This window comes from Lepidochelys kempii, chromosome 8 (genome assembly GCF_965140285.1).
Source record: "Lepidochelys kempii isolate rLepKem1 chromosome 8, rLepKem1.hap1, whole genome shotgun sequence".
Classification (NCBI taxonomy): Eukaryota; Metazoa; Chordata; order Testudines; family Cheloniidae; genus Lepidochelys; species Lepidochelys kempii.
Window position 1 is genome coordinate 76,232,527 of NC_136387.1, and position 21,446 is coordinate 76,253,972.

The following is a 21,446-nucleotide window of genomic DNA, read 5'->3' on the forward strand; positions in this document are numbered from 1 at the left end:
AAATATCTTATGCTCACCACTCCCAATATACAGACAAATTTCACCCAACGGCCAGTGAGGATCCACTCACCTGGGGGTTCCCAGCGATGCCTCTGCACATCACGGTCATGCAGAGGGTCAGAGTTCCAGCAGCTTGAAGTTGAACTGCAGTCTTGAAATGGTTCCCAAAGAGCATAGTTTTATCTATATAATGTAAATGAAAAACAATCTTCCCTCCTCCAAATTTACTGAACTTATCACACTATCCCACACTCCTAAACAACAAAAATTTTAACCAATTACACACCGGCACCTATGCGTCTTCCTTCCTACCCAAGTTTCTTACATTTTATATTTCATGCCCAAATTGTAAATAGTCATGACCTTCTCTTTTTATGCCAATAGTCAGCATAAAAACACTAGGTAGAGCTTATCTTACCATTTATTGAGTCTCTCTCCGTATCCTCCCTAATTTCCCAGCACCTGGGTGTCTCTACTTTACAACCTTGGTGGTTATAACTCTTGTTCGGGATATTCCTGAGGTGTGCGTATCGGGGGGAGCGGGGTGCTTTATCAACAGCAGAACATTCTTTTTTTAGTTTTGGTGATGAATTCCCTGAGTTTCACACAAGGCTGGTTTGGGGAGGGGGAACTGATCTGGTCTCAGGCCTACAAATCCATGTGAGGGCTTACCATTATATACATAATGGTACCATATTTTCAGTGCAATTTTTCATCCCATTGCTTACTGCATCATAACCTTGTTTACTTTATTGGCCATCACTACACATTGAGCAGATGTTTTCATTCCTCTGCCCACAGCACTGCCCAGATCTTTTCCTAAGTTGTTTTAGTTCATTTAGAACCCAGGAAGCTGTACGAATAGCTCAAATTATTCATTCTAATGCACATTACCTTTCATTTAACCACCCTGAATTTTATCTGCCATTGTATTCTCCATCCCCCTAGCTTTGTCAGGTGCCTCTGAAGTTCCTCAGAGTCTTCTCCAATCTTGATTAACACCACAGAGAAGCCAATGAATAAAAAAAGAAATCAAAGGCTATGAAGTTACATGACCAAGAGCCTTCTCCACCCAAGGAGGAGAAATCTTTCTTTCCTGGCATTGGAAAGAAGAGTCCCCAGAATGAGAGACACATGCTTAGCATGAAAAATCAAGTTGCAGTGTAATGAAAATCTTAATACTAGGGGGCTGTGAACGGAAGTGGGGAACTATCCCCAAATTGTTAGTGTACTTGTACACTGTAAAAGCCCATTGAATGGTTACTGTGGTCCTCTGAGGCGCCCAAGCAAACAGTCCTCTGGCTTAAACCAGAAAGAACTGGGGGCAGGCTGTTCTAGGGGAGGAGGACTTCGACAGTGGGATGATTTTTTTCCTTTTTCTACGAAGCCGATTTGGTGACCTGACCCACAAGTCCCACTTCGGAAGTTTGCTCAGGCATTTTGCGGGGGTAAGTTGAATGGACAAGAGAGCGAGATCGGAGAGTGCTTTTGTGGAGGGAAATAAGACACTTTTTGATTTTAGGCATTAGGCCAATTTGTTATATTTTTATTATTATTTATATATGAAGAAATTTACCCCATGCTCTATGTGCACTTGACTGTATTTTAAAACATTCAGAATCTTATTTAAATTGGACCATCTTGAGCTGTAGATGCTCAGCTCCTCTAAAAATAGAATTACTTTTATTTATCTTACTGCGTATGACTTGAGATGCCTAGAATTTTAGGCACTCACGGCTGAAATGTATTACAATTCTTATGACTTAAGACTCCATCTGCTTCACCTAACTCCCCTGACCCACAATGACCAAGCAAAAAACAATCCCTTTCTGTCATAGAATCTACCTGTTGCCAAAGAATTGTGCTCCAGTACCCAAGCTAAGCTTTTATTTTAAAAAGTTTACAGTCTACAGGGTCGTGAAGGTAACCTTGAAAACAGTAGTGCAAACCAACACTGTGTTGTCTTCCTAAGTCTGCAGACAGTCTGAAACAAATGCTCAGAGGTATGACCATCATGAGACCATTAATGTCCATGAGTTGTTGTCTCAAGCCTAATGACAATTAAAATGTTAATATTAACCATTTCATTCCTGTTTCAAGAGAAACATTCACCTAATGTGGTTATCCTACAACGCCAACATAAAAAAACCCAGATTGTCCCCAAGTCAGCTCCCAAAATCTCCAGTTTCCCCCGCATCTTTTACAATGCAATTATGCATGGTCAGAACAAAAGCCTGTATGTGCAACACTGAAAACTGAAAATGACAAAAAAATTAAAAATGAATTTAATATCAGAATAAACAGGAGCTACTATACCACTATGTAGAATATAAATTATTCATTCATTTTCATATTTAATTCATGACAAATCTCCATTTTTATTTAAATTAATCTGCTGCAGAATTTCAAGTCTGCTACACCAGCGAGCCACAAAAATTCAAAGGCTCACTACAGAGAACACAGGGACTTACCTATGGCCTGGTTTCTGCCTTCCCTTGCTCTAAGACCGGAAAAGAGACTCTGCTTCTGGCTGGTATGGAATCTTTTCTGATAAAGGTTTTCCCTAGAGTTCTAACAACTGCAGTGTGCAAAGACTACATTTAGGTGGAGCAAACCTATCTGAAGAGAGGCTGTGTTACTCATATCCTAGGGTCACTTACAAAGAATATGCAGTAACAGGACAATGTCTAAGGCTTGCTCATCAAATTTTCACATATTGGCTTCTAGAAAATACTGGAAGAATAGACTGATATTTGAAGCAGAATTGAATTTTGCTGAGCCTTTCCTTACCTTCTGGCTCTCCCTACTTCCCTGGGTTTCCCAACCTCACACTCCCTCCTCACAGGGAGTAACTGTAGGCTACTTCCCTTTGTAGCCCCCAACACACCTCCCTTCTCCCATGGAGTGACTGCAAACTACTGAACCATGAAGCCTCAGCTGCTCTCAGCTCCTCCTGGGCTTTATAGAGCCCCTCATGTTCCTGTCCAGCTAAGCCTCATCTAATTAATCTCTGCTCCCTGGTTCTTTCTCCAGGTGCAGTCTTGGCAGTTAGTTGGCCCACCTAGCCACCTTAACCCCTTCAGGCTTTATCTGGGGTGGATACCCCCATCACAAGGATCCTCTTGCTTCATTTGTTGCAGAAGTGAGGTGTGTAGTGAATGAGACAAGGGATTGCAGGAAAAGACAGGGTGGTCTCATGATTCAGACAGATGAATGCAACCTTGGAAAACTGGTTTCCACCCCATCTTTGTCAGAGTCCATGTGTGATGCTTCACAAGTGACTTAAACAAAACTTTTCATGGGTGGTCACTGTGTGTTCCTCATTTTTTCGGTGCCCAACTTGAGACCCTAGGGTCTGACTCACAGAAGTGCTGAGCACTCAGCTGCAACTGGAGTAAGTGGGAACTGTTTTGAACATATGCTATCAAAATGGCAAGTACTTTGAAAAATCAGGTTCCAGGTATCTCAAGTTGGGAACCCAAAATTAGTGGACACTTGACACTTTTGGCTTTATTCTCTGTCTCAGTCTCTTCATCTATAAATGGTGATAATGCCAACACCTCATGGGACAGTGCTGTTGTGAAAATAAATTCATGAATGTTTGGGAAGGACTCAGATACATTAGTGATGAGTGACATAGAAAAGCCTATTAGGAATTTAACAGTGCTGCATTTAGCACACTGTGTTGATGGAGAACAGTAAATAAAGCATGGGGCCACACAATCAATGAAGATAAAAAGAAATATTGAATAGCCACACATTCAGTGAGCACCATCTATCCTTCAAGTATCTCCACGTACCCTGGGCAGTCATCTCTTGCTATTCAGTTGCTATACTGTGAGAGATCAGGCTTGTGTCTAATAGGAAGTCGAATTGCTTGGACTAGGTGTGTGCATGGGGATGTGGATGGCATCATATTTAAACTAATAATTCTTGCCCACTCCCAGCACAAATCTTCTAAATTGCCCTAAACCAGAAAAGTATTGGAGAAAATAAAGAAAGCATCTTAATTCACATTGCAACATCTTGTCCACCATGCCTGCTTCTCTTGTCCCTCTAAAGCTGCAAATCTGTCTTGCCGTTGTTTCTAATGCAAACTGATCGACCTGTAGTTTTCCAATCTCGGATACTATCGATTGGAAGACCCAAGTGGCTTTTCTGGGTGTTTTGTCTTTCAGCTGAGGCACAAAGGGAACTATGTCGTAAGTTCTGGTGCAGCTTGGTTCCCTTTGTGCCTCCTTGCCTCGTGGGAGGTAGGTTGTTATGGTGCATCACACAGTAGTGGCTGTCTTGTTGACCTGAATTTGATGGGTTAGTTGTGGTGGCTCGCCACTGATCGCACCCAACCAGAAGATTTATATGTTCTTATCCAATTCAGACAACAGAGTTTAAGAACTCAGAGTTCTATATTGGGAGAGGATTCTCGGGGTGCTTGGCAAGAACAAGTACACGGAGGACAATACTAAATTGATAAAGCCTTATTGAAATTAACATAAAAATAACAAACTGCCAAACAGTAAAAGAATTCCAAAACTCTTGGTGGTACCATTTCTATTATACCTTAACCTAACATACTCACATCCTTCCTTGAGAACCCAGTAATAGGAGGTGAAGCACCAGCCTCACTCCTGGCATGCCCGATTACATGATGGTGCTGGCTTCCCCAATGGTTAGGAATGTTGAGTAGTTATACTATACTCACAAGCTAAGCTATAGATAGAGGTCAGAACTTAGAAGAGCTGAACTTAGCAGAACCAAACTGCACTGAACTAACTAAAAAACTAACCGAACTCTCTTACAAAGTATTTTATAGGATCCTGACCTATGTAATTCAGGCCCAACCTACTATACCCAAATCTTATTTCCGTACCCTAAGAAATCTATGGGTACCCTTCTCCTATAGGTTAGAATTATGACACTTACTTTCTAAACATATTAATAAAGATTATCTCATTCCAAAACTGCCAACCTAGCCTCACTTGATGACCTCCAAGTTGTGGTGTACCCTGCAGTTACCAACCAGTTGTAAAAGCCAGATAACCTGTAATGTGATGTGGATAGTTCCTCCCTTTGGTTCCCTAAAGTTCAGTGACCATTCAGTTGAGTTATTTCTCTTTCTTAACTGATCTAACTCCCACCATGTGAACTGCTTGAAGCAGTACAATTGCCCTTTTGGAAACTGATGGTAAAGCCATGTTTCAGAAGTGCTCACAGTTCTTTGGCTAGCATCTCCTAATAGTTGACATCTCATATGTCATTTAGAAATGACTCCAAGGGGCTGGTACACTCATTGGTCTCACAGTGAGCAGGACATTTGTGAATGGCTGAGCTTTGACACAGAATATGGAAGTAAACCCAAAGAGCTTCCTGTGGCTTTTTGATAGGGAAATGCATACAAGCCTTCCTGGTAAGTGTGTAAGTACTTGTGATGTATTCTAGGGTTGTGTCAGCATCTCCATCCCAAACTCCCTAGGGTCATTAGGTTTATTTTTGTTGAGATTCTAGAAGTAAGCAGATTTCAGATTGGCACTCTTGGGTAGGTGTGTAATCATACCAGCAATTTGCATCTTCTGGAGAAGGGGAGCCTGAAGTCACATTCTGTCTCTGATGTTCCTACTGCCATACTTTTCTTCTGGATGGTGGAAGATCCTTTTGATTGAATCAGATGAAACCGATACAAAAAGGATTCCTGGTTTTTATGGAAGAGCAGGTGGCAGAGCCCACTTTTCTTTCTTTGCATTACATCTGCCATGACATTGTTGAGCTTTCTGAAGTTGGGTTGAGGCTGCCACTTAGTGTGCCTCGTAATTGTTTTCCATATGCTGTCCCCCAGTTGTCTCCCAGGTACTTCAATTGCCACGAAGTTCAAAGATGCAAAGAGATCCTTAGAGTTTGTAGTGGCAGTGGCAACTAAGGAGAAAGATATTGAGAGTTTGTTTAGAAGGGCTTATGAATGCTAACCCTATAACAGGAGCAGCTTCTTGACCTTTCTGAACCAGGCTAAGAATACATGTGCAAAGCACATGGCAGAAGATGCTTACAGAAATCTATCAGCAGCACAATGCCTCAGTTTTCTCATCAACTATCTGAGGAATGGGTTTTGACATGCTGCCACAGTTCCTGTTAGTTTCCACCATTCCTGCTAAAGATTATTGTTGGAGCCTTTTACCAGGAGCCAAATTCTTCTTTGATTTGCCTGTTGATCCCACTTAAGCAGGGCCACTGGCTTGCAAGCAAAAAAAAAGAGTTACCTACCTTTCGTAACTGTTCTTCGAGATGCATTGCTCACGTTCATTTCAAGTAGGCGTGTGCACACTGTGTGCACAGTCGCCGGAAGGTTTTTCCCCTTGCAGTACCCGCCGGGTCAATTATGGAACCCCCTGGAGCTGCGCCTTAATGGAGGTATATATAACTCCCTGACAACCCGCCACCTCTTCAATTCCTTCTTGCCAGATACACCAACAGAGGGAAGGTGGGTGGGTCTTGGAATGGACATGAGCAACACATCTCGAAAAACAACAGTTACAAAAGGTAACAATTTTTTCTTCGCGTGATTGCTCATGTCGATTCCAAGTAGGTGACTCCCAAACAGTCCCTAGGAGAAAGGGTTGGAATTTACCGAGTCACAGACTGTAGCACTGCTCTGACAAATGCGATATCATCTCTAGCCTGCTGTGTAATGGCATAGTGTGACATAAAGGCGTGAATAGATGACCACATCGCCGCCCTGCAGACGTCTTGAATAGGAACCTGTGCCAGACACGTTGCAGACGAAGCTTTCACTCTTGTGGAGTGCACATTAATACTGGGGCCAGTACCTTTGCTAGGTTGCAGCACACCCTGATACATGCCATGATCCATGTAGAGATCCTTTGGGATGACACTGGGAGCCCCTTCATCTGCTCAGTAATTGCAATAAAGAGCTGTGTCGATTTCCGAAATGGCTTTATCCGCTCAATGTACAAAGCTAATACTCGTCTGACATCTAGAGAATGGAGCATCCATTCCCAGTTATTAGCATGTGGCTTAGGGAAGAATACTAGAAGAAAAATGTTCTGGTTCGTGTGAAACTGTGAGACCAACTTCGGGAGGGAAGCTGGGTGCGGCCGCAACTGCACCTTGTCTTTATAAGACTCAGTGTAAGGGGGCTTGGACGTCAAGGACTTGAGTTATAGCCACTAGGAATGTCACCTTCCGAGAAAGGTAAAAGAGAGAGCATGTTGCTAGGGGCTCAAAGGCCTTCAGCCTCAAGAGCATCAGGTTGAGATTCCATGGGGGAATCTGTTGCCTTACTTGTGGCTACAGTCTATCTAGCCCTTTGAGGAAGCAGCCAACCATGGGGTTAGCGAATACTGACCATCCAGTTGAGCCGGGATGGAAAGCCAAAATAGCGGCCAGGTGCACCTTTATCAACGATACCACCAGGACCTGCTGCTTTAGGTGAAGTAAATAGTCCAGGGTGAAGGGAATCGATGACTGCAACAGAGGAGTGCCCTTCAGCAGAGACCAAATTGAAAACCTCTTCCACTTAGCCAGATAAGTGGCCCAAATGGATGGCTTTCTGAGGCTAAGGAGAACCTCCTTAACCAAGTCTGAGCATGCAAGCTCTAACAGGTTTAGCCATGGAGTGCCACACTGTGAGGTGAAGAGACTCTAGATTGGGATGCTGGAGGTGACCATGGTTCTGTGTTATCAAGCCTGGGACCATGAGCAGAGTTATAGACATCTAGCAGACTGACAGGTCTAGCAGCTGACGTGGCCACGCTGATGCTATCAAGATTATTGATGCTTCCTCTCATCAGACCTTGAGGAGGACCTTGTGGATGAGCGGGAAAGGTGGAAATGCATACAGCAGGCGCCCCTTCCAAGGAAAGGCATCCGCAAGCGAGCGTGGGCTATGAATCAAGAAAGAGCAGAATTGCTGACACTTCCTGTTGCACTGTATCACAAACAGGTCTATCTGGGGAAATCCCCACCTTTGAAAAATGTTGATTGAGTCATCAGGGCAGAGAGACTACTCGGGGTCATGAAAAGACCTGCTGGGGTGATTGGCCAGTTCGTTCTGCGAGCCTGGAAGGTACAATGCCTTCAAATATATCCAGTGGGCAATGCAGAAGTCCCACAGCTTGAGGGCTTCCTGACCCAGGGGAGAGGAGCGAGCACCACCCTGTCTGTTTATACAGAACATTGCTGTGGTATTGTCTGTAAATACCAATACACATCTGCCCTGTAGATGGGTTTGGAGCGTCTGGCAAGCAAGACGCACCACACACAGCTCCCTGACATTGATGTGCAGAGCGAAAGTTCTGCCTGAGACCAAAGACCTTGAGTCCTGAGTTTTCCCAGATGTGCCCCCTGATCCCATCAACAATGCATCAGTGACTAGGGACAGCAATGGCTGAAGTCTGGAAAAGGGTATTCCCACACATACTGTTTGCAGGTCAAGCCCGAGGGACTCGAGGACCTGAGGAGTGAGTGTGACCAGTGTAGGTGGTCCCAGTTCGGCCTGTACATCCAGGCTAGCCAAGCCTGAAGGGGCCGGATTCACAGCCTGGCATGCTGTACCACATACATGCAAGCAGCAATATGCCCAAGTAGTCTCAGGCAATTCTGCGTTGTAGTGGTAGGAATTCTTCTGAGATCCTCTATGATGGCGCTCATGGCAAGGAAGCGAGATTCCGGGAGGAATGCTCTCGCCTGACTGGAACCCAGGAGGGCTCCGATGAACTCTATCCTTTGAGTGGGGTTATGGTTGACTGCCACATTCAGAATGAGGCTGAGCCTGTGGAACATTGTCCGCTCCAGGCTCATGTGGTCCTCCACTTGTGCCCAGCAGCGGCCCTTGATTAGCCAGTTGTCTAGGTACAGGAATACTTGCACCTGCCGCTTCTGCAGGAAGGCTGCCACGACGGCCATGCACTCGATGAACACCCGAGGGGCCACCTCAAGGCCAAAGGGGAGAGCTGTGAACTGACAGTGGGTGTTGCTGACCACAAATTGAGGATCCGTCTGTGGCACGGAATTATGGACACGTGAAAGTACATGTCCTTAAAGTCGAAGGCGGTGTACCAGTCCCCTGGATCCAGGAAGGGAATGATGAAAGCCAGGGAGACCATGTGGAACTTTAACTTCTTCATGAATCTGTTTAGGTTTCGCAGGTTTAAAATAGGCCTGAGCCCAGCCTTGGCCTCAGGGAGTAGAACCTCCTGCCCCTGAACTCCAGAGGAACCTCCTCTACTGTCCTGAATTGTGGAGGTTACTTGTGAGAGGGGTCCCTGAAGAGGGATGGGGAGGGCGGGTGGGAAGGCAGGAGGGAACAGAATTGGAGAGAGAATATCCTAATTCTACCATGCTCAAGACCCATCAATCGGAGGTTATTTGAGCCCAGGCACAGTAGAAATGGGATAGAGGATTCACAAAGGGAGGGAAAGGATCCGGGATTTGAATTGGTGTGTTGCCCCCGGGCGCAACTTTAAAAGTTTGGCTTAGCAGCAGAGGGCTGCTTTGCTGTGCCCTGGCCTTGACCAGAGGAGGACTGAGGGGACCTCCTCCTGTTATTCCTGACCCGCTTACTGTTACAGTCCTGCCTGGGAGGAGCTGAGTAGAAGCGAGGGGCAGGTTATGGTTTGAATGGCTTTCTCTGGAGGGCTGGCATATGCAGACCCAGGGACTTAAGGGTTGCCTGCAAGTCCTTCAGGCTATGGAGCCTAGTGTCTGTTTGCTCTGCAAAGAGTCCTGAATAGTCAAAAGGCAAGTCCTGAATGGTGTTCTGGACTTCATGCAGGAGTCCCAAGACTTGAAGCCATGAGCTGCACCTCATGGCTATCGCGGTTACCATAGTCCGAGTCACTGAGTGCAGGAAGGCCTGTAAGGAGGTCCTTGTGACTACCTTGCCCTCCTCCAGAACCACCACAAATTTGGAGTGGGATTCTGACAGTAGCAGTTCCTGGAACTTGGACAATGTGTTCCAGGAATTGTAGCTAGGACCACCTGCTGGTTGGCAATGTGAAGCTGGAGCCCTCCGGTAGAATACACCTTTCTACCGAAGAGATCCAGCCTCTTTGTCTCTTTAGACTTAAAGGTCAGCCCCAGCTCTCCATCTCTTTCTGGTTGGCCAACTCCACCACCAGAGTACCCGGTTGAGAGTGGGTAAACAGGTGCTCATACCCTCTGGATGGCATGAAATATTTCAGCTCTACCCCTTTTACCGCGGGGGGGAAGAGAGGTGAGTGTTTCCCATAGCACCTTAATGGTGCTAACTAGTGGCAAAGCCACCCTTCAAGGTCCCCTTAGGGACCAGAATGTCCACCATAGGGTCCGTCTCCATCTGCATGTTGAGATTTTGAGCCACCCTCCTGAGCAGCTCCTGGTGTGCCCTAGTGTCCATGGCAGGCAGTGGTGGTGGAACTGCCCATCACCACTTCATCCCCCCCGTCAAGACACCTTGTGCGGTGCCGGTGCTGGTTCCCGGGCCTGGGCCTGCGTCTGCCTCGGTCCCAGAACCCGCACTGGTATCAGTGCCAACCTGCGTGCCCATCTCCTGCCCTCACAGAGGTTCCCGGGCTACTGAAGTAGCTGATGGAGGGACCCAAGCCTCCAAAGCCACCGACAGGGATCTGGATCCCAGTTCTTGGGCTTGGTGGTAGGTCCACGGTGTCCAGAAGGGCCATTGAGCCGGCGCCTGCCACTGCGGAGGCCAAGATATCACGGGAAGCGGCTGCCCTTTTTCCTGCCTCGAGTGGTGCTGGGAGCAGTGCCGGCTGCTCCTAGAGGCATACGACTCCACCTCAGAGTCTGATGAATAGTCTGACCTTGGCGACCAGGATGGTGTGGACCCAGACGGTGCCGGGCAGCAGTGCTGCAGCAAGGGCAAGAGGTGCTGCATCAGTCAGCTTGCCTCTCGAGGGCATGGAGCCTCTCTGCGGCACCGGTGCCGTGCAGGGGACTGCACCATCATCGCAATAAGGCCCCAAGCCACCTCAAAAGGTGTCCGGTGTGGAAGGGAGGTCTATGTCCTCCTCCTGAATCTCCCACACCAGGGAGTCCACAAGAACTACACTCGACGGACCTTCCTGCAAGGCGGGAGTCAATGATGCCAGCAGAGTCACAGCCAGAGTACGGTGTCCTGACGTGGGACACACCCCTCTGGCACCAGCTCACTCCACTACTTTAGTGGGAGATTTCAGAGCAACAGCCGTGTTAGTCTGTATTCGAAAAAGAAAAGGAGTACTTGTGGCACCTTAGAGACTAACCAATTTATTTGAGCATAAGCTTTCGTGAGCTACAGCTCACTTCATCGGATGCATACTGTGGAAAATGTAGATCTTTTTATATACACACAAAGCATGAAAAAATACCTCCTCCCACCCCACTCTCCCGCTGCTAATAGCTTATCTAAAGTGATCACTCTCCATACAATGTGTATGATAATCAAGTTGGGCCATTTCCAGCACAAATCCAGGTTTTCACACACCCCAACCCCCCCCCCCCACACACACACACAAACCCACTCTCCTGCTGGCAATAGCTTATCTAAAGTGACCACTCTCCTTACAATGTGTATGATAATCAAGGTGGGCCATTTCCAGCACAAATCCAAGGTTTAACAAGAACGTCTGAGGAGGGCGGGGGGGTAGGAAAAAACAAGGGGAAATAGGTTACCTTGCATAATGACTTAGCCACTCCCAGTCTCTATTCAAGCCTAAGTTAATTGTATCAAATTTGCAAATGAATTCCAATTCAACAGTTTCTCGCTGGAGTCTGGTTTTGAAGTTTTTTTGTTGTAATATCACAACTTTCATGTCTGTAATCGCATGACCAGAGAGATTGAAGTGTTCTCCGACTGGTTTATGAATGTTATAATTCTTGACATCTGATTTGTGTCCATTTATTCTTTACGTAGAGACTGTCCAGTTTGACCAATGTACATGGCAGAGGGGCATTGCTGGCACATGATGGCATATATCACATTGGTGGATATGCAGGTGAACGAGCCTCTGATAGTGTGGCTGATGTTATTAGGCCCTGGTGTCCCCTGAATAGATATGTGGGCACAGTTGGCAACGGGCTTTGTTGCAAGGATAGGTTCTTGGGTTAGTGGTTCTGTTGTGTGGTATGTGGTTGCTGGTGAGTATTTGCTTCAGGTTGGGGGGCTGTCTGTAGGCAAGGACTGGCCTGTCTCCCAAGGTTTGTGAGAGTGTTGGGTCATCCTTCAGGATAGGTTGTAGATCCTTAATAATGCGTTGGAGGGGTTTTAGTTGGGGGCTGAAGGTGACGGCTAGCGGTATTCTGTTATTTTCTTTGTTAGGCCTGTCCTGTAGTAGGAGACTTCTGGGAACTCTTCTGGCTCTATCAATCTGTTTCTTCACTTCCGCAGGTGGGTATTGTAGTTGTAAGAATGCTTGATAGAGCTCTTGTAGGTGTTTGTCTCTGTCTGAGGGGTTGGAGCAAATGTAGTTGTATCGCAGAGCTTGGCTGCAGACGACGGATCGTGTGGTGTGGTCAGGGTGAAAGCTGGAGGCATGTAGGTAGGAATAGCAGTCAGTAGGTTTCCGGTACAGGGTGGTGTTTATGTGACCATCGTTTATTAGCACTGTAGTGTCCAGGAAGTGGATCTCTTGTGTGGACTGGACCAGGCTGAGGTTGATGGTGGGATGGAAATTGTTGAAATCATGGTGGAATTCCTCAAGGGCTTCTTTTCCATGGGTCCAGATGATGAAGATGTCATCAATATAGCGCAAGTAGAGTGGGGGCGTTTGGGGATGAGAGCTGAGGAAGCATTGTTCTAAGTCAGCCATAAAAATGTTGGCATACTGTGGGGCCATGCAGGTACCCATAGCAGTGCCACTGATCTGAAGGTATACATTGTCCCCAAATGTAAAATAGTTATGGGTAAGGACAAAGTCACAAAGTTCAGCCACCAGGTTAGCCGTGACATTATCGAGGATAGTGTTCTTGACGGCTTGTAGTCCATCTTTGTGTGAAATGTTGGTGTAGAGGGCTTCTACATCCACAGTGGCCAGGATGGTGTTATCAGGAAGATCACTGATGCATTGTAGTTTTCTCAGGAAATCAGTGGTGTCTCAAAGGTAGCTGGGAGTGCTGGTAGCATAGGGCCTGAGGAGGGAGTCTACATAGCCAGACAATCCTGCTGTCAGGGTGCCAATGCCTGAGATGATGGAGCGCCCAGGATTTCCAGGTTTATGGATCTTGGGTAGTAGATAGAATATCCCAGATCGGGGTTCCAGAGGTGTGTCTGTGCGGATTTGTGGTCACTTTAGATAAGCTATTACCAGCAGGAGAGTGGGTTTGGGGGGGGGGAGTGTGTGTGTGAGAAAACCTGGATTTGTGCTGGAAATGGCCCAACTTGATTATCATACACATTGTATGGAGAGTGATCACCTTAGATAAGCTATTAGCAGCAGGAGCGTGGGGTGGGAGGAGGTATTTTTTCATGCTTTGTGTGTATATAAAAAGATCATCTACACTTTCCACAGCATGCATCCGATGAAGTGAGCTGTAGCTCACGAAAGCTTATGCTCAAATAAATTAGTTAGTCTCTAAAGTGCCACAAGTACTCCTTTTCTTTTTAGTGGGAGAGCGACCTTTGTCCGTTCTCTTCTGCTGGTGCGGCACCGGAAGAGGTCTTTGGCACCGGAGAATGTCAGTACTGAGGGTCCCTGGAGCGTGAGTCCTTTCTCAGCGTCGCAGCCACCTCACATCAAAGTGCTGGGCTTGGGGTTGGACGCCGCCTGGGCTGGCTGGGGACAAAGGGCTGACTCCATGAGCAGCAGTTTCAGCCTAAAGTCCCTCTCTTTTTTGGTCCTCGATCGGAAGCCTCTGCAGATCTTGCACTTATCTGTTTGGTGTGCCTCTCACAGGCACTTCAGAAAGGAGTCATGTGGCTCTCCCTTTGGCATGGGCATCAGACAGGACCCGCACTGTTTGAAACCCTGAGACAGAGGTATGCCCCGGTTCCCGGGAGGGGAAACATGATGGGGATGGGGGAAAAACCCATCTAAACTCACTATACTATTTACACTAACTGTAAGATTTTAACTATTTACAGGACACACTGAACAAGTCAACTAAGGGATTGCTTGCTCTTTGCAAGAGAGAAGCTGCTCCAACAAGCGTCACTGGCAGTAAAAAGGAACTGAAGAGGTGGCAGGTTGGCAGGGACCTAGATACACAGCCACGAAGGCGCGACTCCAGGGAGCTTCGCAGCTGACTCGACAGGTACCATTAGGGGAAAATCCTTCCGGCGACTGGTGTGGGGGTGTGGGAATGAAAACTTGCAAGCCAAAGTAAAAGATATATCTTGGCATCAAAATAGAAAAGGTACATGAATGGTCATTCTGTTACAAAATAATTTTACTTCCACACCAGTGCAATTCCAGCACCAACCCAAATCCAGAATGTGGTCACCTATATTTATTGAGAATGGGATAAAAAGCATGGTCCTATAACCAAGGCACTGGACTAGGATACAGGTGACCTGGATTTAATTCTTGGCTAAACCACAGAATTCCTCACAAATCTCTCTGTGTCTCAATTTCCTCATCTGTTTAAATGGGAATACTTCCCTAGCTCACAGAGGTACAGAGAGGATAAAGTAATTAATGTTTGAAATACTCAAACTACAGTAATGGGGACCACGTGTACCTAGATAGCCAGAAATCACCCTTCCCTATTAAACACCTGTCTTATGATTGCCATGAAAGCCAAGCGATCCCACGCTAACCCTGAAGGGCTGTTCATTCAGACATTAAAGTTGGCCAGAACAATCAGGCTCTGCAACAATCATCCCAGAAAGGAACTCTGCCAGCTCACATGAGGCTATGAAGTGCAATGGGATGAACAATCTCCCAATACCACATTCCATCTTAACTCCATTACAGGACTTTCACAAAATGGACACACTCGACCAAATCCAGCTTTGGAAAAGGAGGTTTGCAATTCAGATTGGTGCAACAATTATAGCCATGCCTGCCTTTATTTTCCCTCAGTTCAAACTGCCCCTTGTACCTGATGAGATACTTGGGCCAATAGCAGCTTAGACATATCTCAGTAATACATGCATTCAGGGACCATATCTGTGACAGGTTGTCCCCCTTAGGATGTCACCTGATGTGCTGAGATACTGCTGAGCCCGCCTATTATGCCAGCCTGGGCACCCTTTTTACCTGTCTTGATGAGCCAAGCTATTAAGCCTCCTCCAGCACACACACACAGGCAGGGCCACTCCCAACTGCAGAACGAAACAGACACAGAACAGTTCTGGGAAAGCTCAGCTTAAGGGACTTGCCCCAGCACTCAGGTATCCACCTCCCTTGGGGTGCAGACCCAAAGATAAATTATGAAATCTGCCTCCTCCCTCAATGTGGAGGAAGGTATACACAGCCTCCGCCCTTTGCCCCCCCCCCACCCCGCACTGTGAATTGTACTAACAGGATTATATTATAAACAAGAAATAAGCTTAACTACAAAAAGTGAATTTTAAGTAAATATGAGATAACAGAACAAAGCAGATTACTGAGCAAATAAAACAAAATATGCAAGTTAAGCTAAATATACTTAAGAAGCAGGTTACAAAATATAATTGCTTACCCTAAATGTTATTTTAGGCAGGTTGCAAAATTTCTGTGGTTTAGAGCTTGTTATATTTCTTTTCAGTCTGGACTCCCCCCTTGCCTTCCCTTCAGGTGTCTTTAGCAGTCTTTCTTCTTGGGCATTTGCCTTCCTCCCCACCCTTAAATAAGATTTACATAAGGCGGGAATCCTTTGTTTCCTAAACTTGACCTCCCTTCCCTCTAAGGTGCCACAAGCACTCCTCGTTGTTTTTGCTGATATAGACTAACATGGCTACCACTCTGAGATAATCAGGTGACAAGACCACCTGACCTAGTAGTGTCACAGTTACGTCCCCAGACACCTCCCAAGAGGGAGAGAGATCAGTATCTTCATGGTTTTGTTGTTCCTTCCTGATGGCCCATCAAATTTGATGGCCTGTCGTCGGGTGGGTGTCTTCCCATTACACACCCAGTTGTAATGGTTACATAGTCCATATTCCTAACCTTAGGTACAGAAATGATACATACATATGAATTGGATAATCACATTCAGTAAATCATAACCTTTCCAATGATACCTTACAAGACCCATCTTGCATAAAGTATATCTGTCATATTCATATTTTAAGCATATTTTCATAAAGACTATGGAGCACAGTGTCAGTGTCAATGATCACATCTTGAATATGTTTTAGTCTCACAGACCACCTACCTTATATTTCGCAAGAAGTAAAATTCTCTTTCAGCCAACCCCTGCTCACCCTTTCACTCCGGATCAGCGGGTAGAGATTGATCTATCGGGGATCGATTTATCGCATCTCGTCTAAAATGCGATAATCGATCCCCGAACGCACTCCCTGTTGACTCCAGAACTCTAGCTCACAAGAGGCTGAAGCGGTGTTGACGGGGGAGCGGCAGCAGTCTACTCGCCACCGTCCTCACGGCCAGGTAAGTCGATCTATTCGTGTTGACTGAAGTTGCGTATCTTAGGTCGACCCCCCCCTAGCGTAGACCAGGGTTTAGTTTCCACCACAACTACTTTCCTCCCTCCTCCCCCTAGCCCTTGCTCCTTTATCTCAACCCTCTCTGTAATATAAAAATGGCAGTGAAATAGCTACAAATTAACAGTTTGTTAATGTGTTTTGATTAATCTAGTTCAAAAGAGGACTAGATCAAAGCATATTAAATGTTAATGCACGTCACCAAGGGTCCACAAGGACAGATATTCCACAGCAGGCTAGCACAGGGCTTTCACACCCCAACTGGATAGAACTGTATGCAGAGTGTGCACAAACGCACACACACTCCCCATGTGCACCTACAAAGCAGGTGGAAGCATGGAATGCATATTGATAGGTGGGGACTGAAACTTTGAAGCATCAAACAATAAAGGGTGCTGTGTCAATCACTGAACTGCAAATGGAATAATAGGTTTGCAAATTGGGTTAGTGGGATTTATATTTGAATTTTTACTTACAGACATTTCTTCACAACTGAAAAAAATTAATTTTTGCTAGTATTTAACTACAAAAAATAAGAACACCGATGTTTCTAAAACATTTTATTACTACAAACTGGTACATTTTATCACAAAAAGCTACAAGGCCTGTTTAGAACATGTACACTACTATACAGTGTGCGATACACTCCAAAAAAATAGCCACACTCACAGCACAATTTTTAAATTTATGCATCGTAGCCCTAAGGGGTAAATATTATGAGCTGCATAATGTATTATGTCACACAGCACTTGGAATATTTACCCTCAAACTACCTTTTTCAAATGATTAGAACAAACACTAATAATATAGCCAATTTTCAACACCAAAAAAAGAAAAAGGAAGCTTAAAAAAATATACAACACAAAATGTTTTAATCAGCTCTAACAGTTTGGTTGCTATAAAAGCTCAACTAAAATGGTCTTAATGTCATTTTAAACAAATGGGAAACACAGAAATTATATAAACAAGTTATCTGCATAATGGCATGCATGCATAGGGTGGGGATGTTACACAAGTCTCATCTGTGAAACTATTACAAAATCTTGCATTGAGCCACTTTAGAACAGAAGTAAAAAGGTGTTTTTCAACTTCAATTTTTTCATTTTCATGCATTTAGTTATCTTCAGTTTGGTCAAGGGTGAAGTCAGTTTGTTCTTCTGTTTCTTCTTCCTCCTCTTCCTCTTCTTCTTCCTCTTCAGCAGGCTCATCAGCCTTGTCTTCTTCTTCTTCTTCTTCTTCTTCCTCCCCTGCCTGCTGATCCTGAGATTGATCAGTAATTTCAAAAGGATTTTCACCCTAAAATAGAGAAATTAAACTGTTCAAATATTTTGAAATCTAAGACATTAAAAATGAAACCTTAATTTTATTTAGCAGAAACATGCACTGTCAAGTCATGTAAGAGAAAAAACTGTTGAAATAATGCTGGAATTTGTTACAACATTTCTGGGGCAACACATGGAGATCAAAAAATGGATTTTCAAGGTTCATGATGAGCTACATCTAATTTTTATATTTTAAACAGCCACCTCATGAGTATAAAGTGAGAAACAGAAGTACAAATCTCTATATGTTAGAAATCATGATCTCAATATTTGACTCTAATGAAATCAGAACTGGCACTTAACAGTTTGAGTTGATGCAGACTGAAAGCACCCATGTGTTAGATATGCAGATAAAACCTCAGTATCACTTCAGCATTAACAACTCAATAGATAAAACAGCATGCTTAAACTTCGCAAAAAAGCAATTCTTCATGTAGCTCCAAGAGCTTTGCTTCCTGGATTGAAAGGTGAATTTGAAAAAACTGGTTTCCTTCTACCTTCTCTTATTCACACTAAGGGCATGGCTACACTTGCTAGATAGAGCGCATTAATGCAGCCCAGTGCGCTCTAACTCACAACGCGTCCACACTGGCAAGGCGCATAGAGCGCTGCTGGTACTCCACCTCGGCGAGTGGAATAATGTTTGATGCGCCCCCACTGGAGCGCCGCAGTGCCAGTGTGGATGCCATGGTCTGCTAATGCGCTCTGATCAGCCTCCAGAAGTGTCCCACAATGCCTGTTCTAGCCACTCTGGTCATCACTTTGAACTCTACTGCCCTGCCCTCAAGTGACCAACCATCAGACCAGCCCTTTAAATTCTCTGGGAATTTTGAAAATCCCCTTCCTGTTTGCTCAGCCAGGTGTGGAGTGCTCTCAGCGAATCTTTCCAGATTACCAGGCCTCCACGTGCCAGGCGATCCCAAGTATGGAGCAATGGTGAGGTGCTGGACCTCATCAGTGTTTGGGGGGAGGAAGCTGTCCAGTCCCAGTTGCGCTCCAGCTGTAGAAATTACAATATCTTCGGGCAGATATCAAGGGACATGATGGAAAGGGGCCATGACCGGGATGCTCTGCAGGGTTAAAGTGAAAGAGCTGCAGAATGCCTACCACGAAGCCTACGAAGCAAACAGCCGCTCCAGTGCTGCACCCATGACCTGCCATTTTTACAAAGAGTGGGACACGATACTTGGGGGCGACCCCACTTCCACTCCAAGTACCACCGTGAACACTTCAGAGCACAGTCCAACAAGGCAGGAGGAGGAGGAGCAAAGCGGGAGCGAGGGTGCTGAGGAGGAGGATGACACCCCGGCATCCCTAGATGCACGCATCCAGGAGCTGTTCTCAAGCCAGGAGGAAGGTGGCCGGTGCTTGGGGAAGGACAACCACCAGAGGAGGTTCCCGGTAAGTGGCTTTTATTTTGGGAAGGAAGTTATTCAGTGTGGGCTCTTGGGACGAGGAGGGTTATGGCTGCATGCATGCCTAGATGCAAGATAGGGCGCTGATGTGCTCTCTCACATCGTGGTAATCAGCCTCAGTGATCTCTTCAAAGCTCTCATCCAGAACTTGGGCAATGTGGTTGCATAGGTTTTGTGGGAGAGCCACTGTGGTCCTTAACCCAGTCAGTCTAACATGTCCACACCACTGTGCCATGAGGTGCGGGGAGACCATTGCTGCATACAGGCAAGCTGCATATGGGCCAGGGCGGAAGCTGCATTGTAGTAGAAGACCCTCCCTTGCTTCTCAGGTCACCCTCAGCAGCAAGATATCTCCCAGGACGAACTCCTATTGAAAATGTGGGAACAGTGTTCAGTATAGGGGCCCCCTGCAGCTATTGACTCTCCCCAAGGCACAGAAACCCAGAGGACAGTACAGCCATGAAAGAATCAGTCCCCCCTGACCCTGTGCTTACTCACCATTCTGGGGCTCCTGGGGGTTGTGCGCGCTCGCTTTGGGACAGGCAAATTATGAGACTGTGCTCACCCTCCTTAAGTACGGGGGAATCACTGCTCTGTCTGGTGTGAACAATGCTGCCCCTGTTAAGTGTTGCATTTTGCCTTTACAGATGCAACCTTGAGATCTCAGCCGTCCGTGTTATCACCGACCGAGAGGCTGCAAAGAATCAGGAAGAGGCCACATAGAAGCAAAGAGGACATGCTGCATGAAGTCATGCAGAACTCCCTTAATAAAAATCAAAAAGTGCAGGAGTGGTGGGAGAGTGAAAGGAGGGTCCGCCACCAGAATGCATATCGCCAGCACCAAAGCACAGAGCAGCTGATAAGCATCATGGGGCGCCAAGCAGACTCGATCCAGGTGCTCGTAGCCATGCAGGCAGAGTACTACCACCCTCTTTCCCCCACCCCCCCGGCAGCCCTCATCCCAAAACTCTTTCCCTTGTGCCCCATGTCACCTCCAACCCACTTTCTCCAACATCCGGGTTCTTACTGCAACCAGCTGCCTCCAACACCTGTAGCTTCACCACCCAGCCCTGAAAACTATGACCCTTACCCACTGCACTCAACCCCCATCACCATGCAGTGTAGCCATCCTGAAGTGCAGCACTCATTGCACAGCACTCCGAACAGGAAGGCTTGAGTATGATAACAGAACATACTAAAACCTGTGATTGTACCGTTCCCCACCCCACCTCCTTGCCCTTGTGTTTCCCAAGCAGTTGTATTTCTTTTCAATAAATGCATTTTCTTTTCATTAAATAGATTTTTTTTGCTTTGAAAACATTATTTATTATTGCATAAAGTAAAAGATACCTTAGTCCAGGAAAGCAACAGGTACTGCAAGTCAGTGTATCATACGTAGCGAACACAAATTCCTACTAACATTGGAACCACTGCACTTCACTCCCGTGCAGGGCACCAGACACTACTGGTGGCTTTCAGCCTCAAATTGCTCCCTCAACGCATCCCTAATCCTTGCAACCCCACGCTGGGCCCCTCTAATAGCCCTGCTCTCTGGCTCTTCAAATTCAGCCTCCAGGTGTTGAACCTCCGAGTTCCATGCCTGAGTGAAGCTTTCACCCTTCCCTTCACAAAAGTTATGGCGGGTACAGCAAACGGATATAACTGTGGGGATGCAGTCATCGACCAGGTCCAGCTTCCCATACAGAGAGCGCCAGCGGCCCTTTAAACAGCTAAAAGCACACTCCACAATCATTCTGCACCAGCTCAGCCTGTTGTTGAATCACTCCTTGCTGCTGTCAAGGCTCCCCGTATATGGTTTCATGAGCCATGGCATTAAAGGGTAAGTGGGGTCTCCAAGGATCAGAATGGGCATTTCCACTTCCCCTACGGTGATCTTCTGGTCTGGGAAAAAAGTCCCAGCTTGCAGCTTCCTGAACAGGCCAGTGTTCCGAAAGATGTGTGCATCATGCACCTTTCCGGGCCAGCCTGCGTTAATGTCAATGAAACGCCCACGGTGATCCACAAGCACCTGGAGAACCATAGAGAAATACCCCTTGCAATTAACGTACTCAGAGGCTAGGTGGACTGATGTCAGAATTGGAATATGCGTGCCATCTATCGCCCCTCTGCAGTTAG

At 46.2% G+C, this 21,446-nt stretch overlaps 1 protein-coding gene across 1 annotated transcript in view; it reads right to left on the minus strand.

Moving 5' to 3' along the window:
• Window positions 1-17,118: 17,118 nt before the first annotated feature.
• Window positions 17,119-21,446, minus strand: part of ZNF326 (zinc finger protein 326) — a 39,033-nt gene continuing 34,705 nt past the window's right edge. The window contains exon 10 of the mRNA XM_073357111.2: window positions 17,119-17,869. Within this exon, the coding sequence (XP_073213212.1) occupies window positions 17,687-17,869 (183 nt within the window). The 3' untranslated portion in view covers window positions 17,119-17,686. The remainder of the gene's footprint in view (window positions 17,870-21,446) is intronic.